Genomic DNA, 2,427 nt, shown 5'->3' with positions numbered 1-2,427 from the left:
AAGGTTTTTCTGATTCCCATAGCTTTTCCTCTACTCTGTCACCCAAAGGTGTAGCATATACATGTCTTAACACACAAGTTCTTCTCCCCAAACTCCCGCCTTCGGTTGAAGGCCCATCTCTAACCACGCAAATCAGCCTGGTACAAACCCTCCAAATAAACTCTGCTTCAAGTGTTGCCTAGTTGGGCACCACAAACCCCAGCCTAGGCCCCTCTTCCCTCGCTCAAAAACTGCGTCACAAGCCCCCAGAGAACGTTCACGGGGCGCCTGGTTCCCAACAGGAACCCCACCTCCACGCACAGGGCGAACCACCTCGTCCCCTGATTGGCTGTCGCCTGGGGCAACCAAGGACGCAGTAGGCACGCGGCGGACCCGGCCAGTATTTAAAGGCTGCCGCGGCCCGCGCCGCCTCAGTCCGGCCAGGACGGCGACGGGGAAGCACCTGGGTAGAGAGGGAGCAGCAAGGTAACGCGCACCCCCTACCTCCCCAGTCCCCAACCCGCGCCTCCGCCGAGGCGGGTGTGTGGGACCCGGGAGCGGGTCTCACCGTTGCCCACCAACAGTTTCCTCCCCCACCATTCTTACCCAGCCTCAGAACCACTCAGCCCCTGGGCGAGATAATCCCAGTGCGAAGGACAAAAAATTACGACGGAAGAGTGAGCAGAGAAGAGGGGAGCCTCCTGGAAAGAAACGCGTGATCCCCGCGACAGGTTCCTGGCGCTGTGCACAGAGTCGCAAGGGGACAGGGCTCTCCAGATCGTCGGATCTGGCCAAAACTTGACTATATCCCCCAGGACTTCTCGGGGCTCCCTGAACCATGACCCAGACTACCGACAGAAGGGAGGACCCTCTTAACCTGGGCGGCGGCTGGGCATCCTCGGCCCCCTTACGCACCTGGTCCTGCCACCGAAGGCGCAGAGGCACCCCGATTTACAAGCGGCGCCAGTACTATGGCCCCAAAACCGAATACGAGCCCCCGAGGAAACAGCCGAAGCCACAGCATGGCCCGGGCTTTTGGTTCCAACCACCACCCCGACGGCCCTACTGGGCTGTGTACTCCAACTGCGGGCGCTGGGGAGGACACTGGCGCCCACCTGCGGCGGGATTCAGGAACCCCCCCGGCCGGGTGCAAGTGATTCGGGTGTACGGACTGCACCCGCTCTGCGTTTGCTGCTGCTCCTGCTGGCGCGGGCCGCGGAACCCCGGCTGGGCGAGACCCTACGGCAGGAAGAAGCGATGGGGCCGCAGGGGCCGCGGCCTGCGCCGCCACCCTCGCCGCTCCTTCCCGAGGAGCCCGCCGGTGGATCTGAGCATGCTGCTGCGGCCCGTCAACCTGTACGGGTGGCGGGCACCAGGCATGCGCGCACCACGGAACACCACTCAGTTCATCATGAACCAGATCTACGAGGACATGCGGCAGCAGGAGAAGCTCGAGCGCCAGCAGGAGGCGCTGCGGGCGCAGCAGGTCCAGGCGAGCAGCGCGACCGCCGCGGCCACCTCCTCCGGAGACGACGCGCCCCCCAGCGGCGGCGAGGAAGACGCGGAGCTGCAGGGAAGTTCGTATAGCTCTGTGCAGGATCCCTCTCTAGCCTTCAGTCCTGCCTTCGTGGAGGAGAGCCGATCTCCCACCCCGCAGTTAGAGGAGGAAGAGGAGATAAACGATGAGGAGGAATGTAATGAAGAGGCGTGTGATGGCAAGGAGGAGGAGAGTGAAGAGGAGGATGAGGCGGAGGCCGAAGAGGAAGAGTCAGAAGCCGAGGAGGAAGAGGTGGAAGCGGAGGAGGAAGAAGACGTCGAAGAGCCTGGCTCTGTTGAGGAGGGGGACAAGGAGGAAGAAGAGGAGGAGGAAGAAGAGGAGGAGGAGGGACTAGAAGAAGAAGAAGAGGAAGGGGTGGAGGAGGATGAGCAGAGTAAGGAAGAGAACCATTTGCCTCTGGAAATGCCATTATCAATCCTAGTAGGGGCTGACGAAGAGAGAGAGAACTTTATAAACTATACTTATTTAAGCCCGAAACAACTAATTCCTAATGTGTCACAGGAAGCTCTGTTCATGGTACAGGACATTAACTGCTAGACATCAGGAATGGGATGGAACTGATGTGAGGCTAAAATGGATTAGCAGCTTATTAAAAACTAATTAAAAAGTGAGTTCCATTAATAAACATACCTATGTAAACACCTTCTTTGGCCACTATAAAATGTTTAAAAATTGGTGTGTTTGTGTATGACTATGGGTGGGGGTGGGGGAGCTTCTGAATACAATTTAATTGGAAATTATTAAAGGCCAAATATTTTATTACTACAGTTTGAATATTTTCATTGGTGTTTTCCCCTTTAGACATCTGAGAACTTTTTTTTTTTAATTGTGGCAATGTTGAAAAATGATTCTTTCCGTAACAAACTTATACTTTTTATTTAATGAGCTTG

General features: G+C 56.5%; 1 protein-coding gene across 1 annotated transcript; it reads left to right on the top strand.

The window, feature by feature from the left end:
* Positions 1-446: 446 nt before the first annotated feature.
* Positions 447-2,213, top strand: CCER1 (coiled-coil glutamate rich protein 1). Its single transcript, XM_004459827.3, has one exon. The coding sequence runs from the start codon at positions 818-820 to the stop codon at positions 2,072-2,074; it is 1,257 nt and encodes a 418-aa protein (XP_004459884.2). The 5' UTR covers positions 447-817; the 3' UTR covers positions 2,075-2,213.
* Positions 2,214-2,427: the final 214 nt, after the last annotated feature.

Source organism: Dasypus novemcinctus, chromosome 12 (assembly GCF_030445035.2).
Source record: "Dasypus novemcinctus isolate mDasNov1 chromosome 12, mDasNov1.1.hap2, whole genome shotgun sequence".
Classification (NCBI taxonomy): domain Eukaryota; kingdom Metazoa; phylum Chordata; class Mammalia; order Cingulata; family Dasypodidae; genus Dasypus; species Dasypus novemcinctus.
The sequence above is the reverse complement of the archived record's forward strand: the minus strand, read 5'-3'. Positions and strand labels throughout refer to the sequence as shown.

What these genes read in the sequence shown, in the direction of transcription:
- CCER1 (XM_004459827.3), top strand. Translation starts at nt 818, where the DNA reads ATGACCCAGACTACCGACAGAAGGGAGGACCCTCTTAACCTGGGCGGC.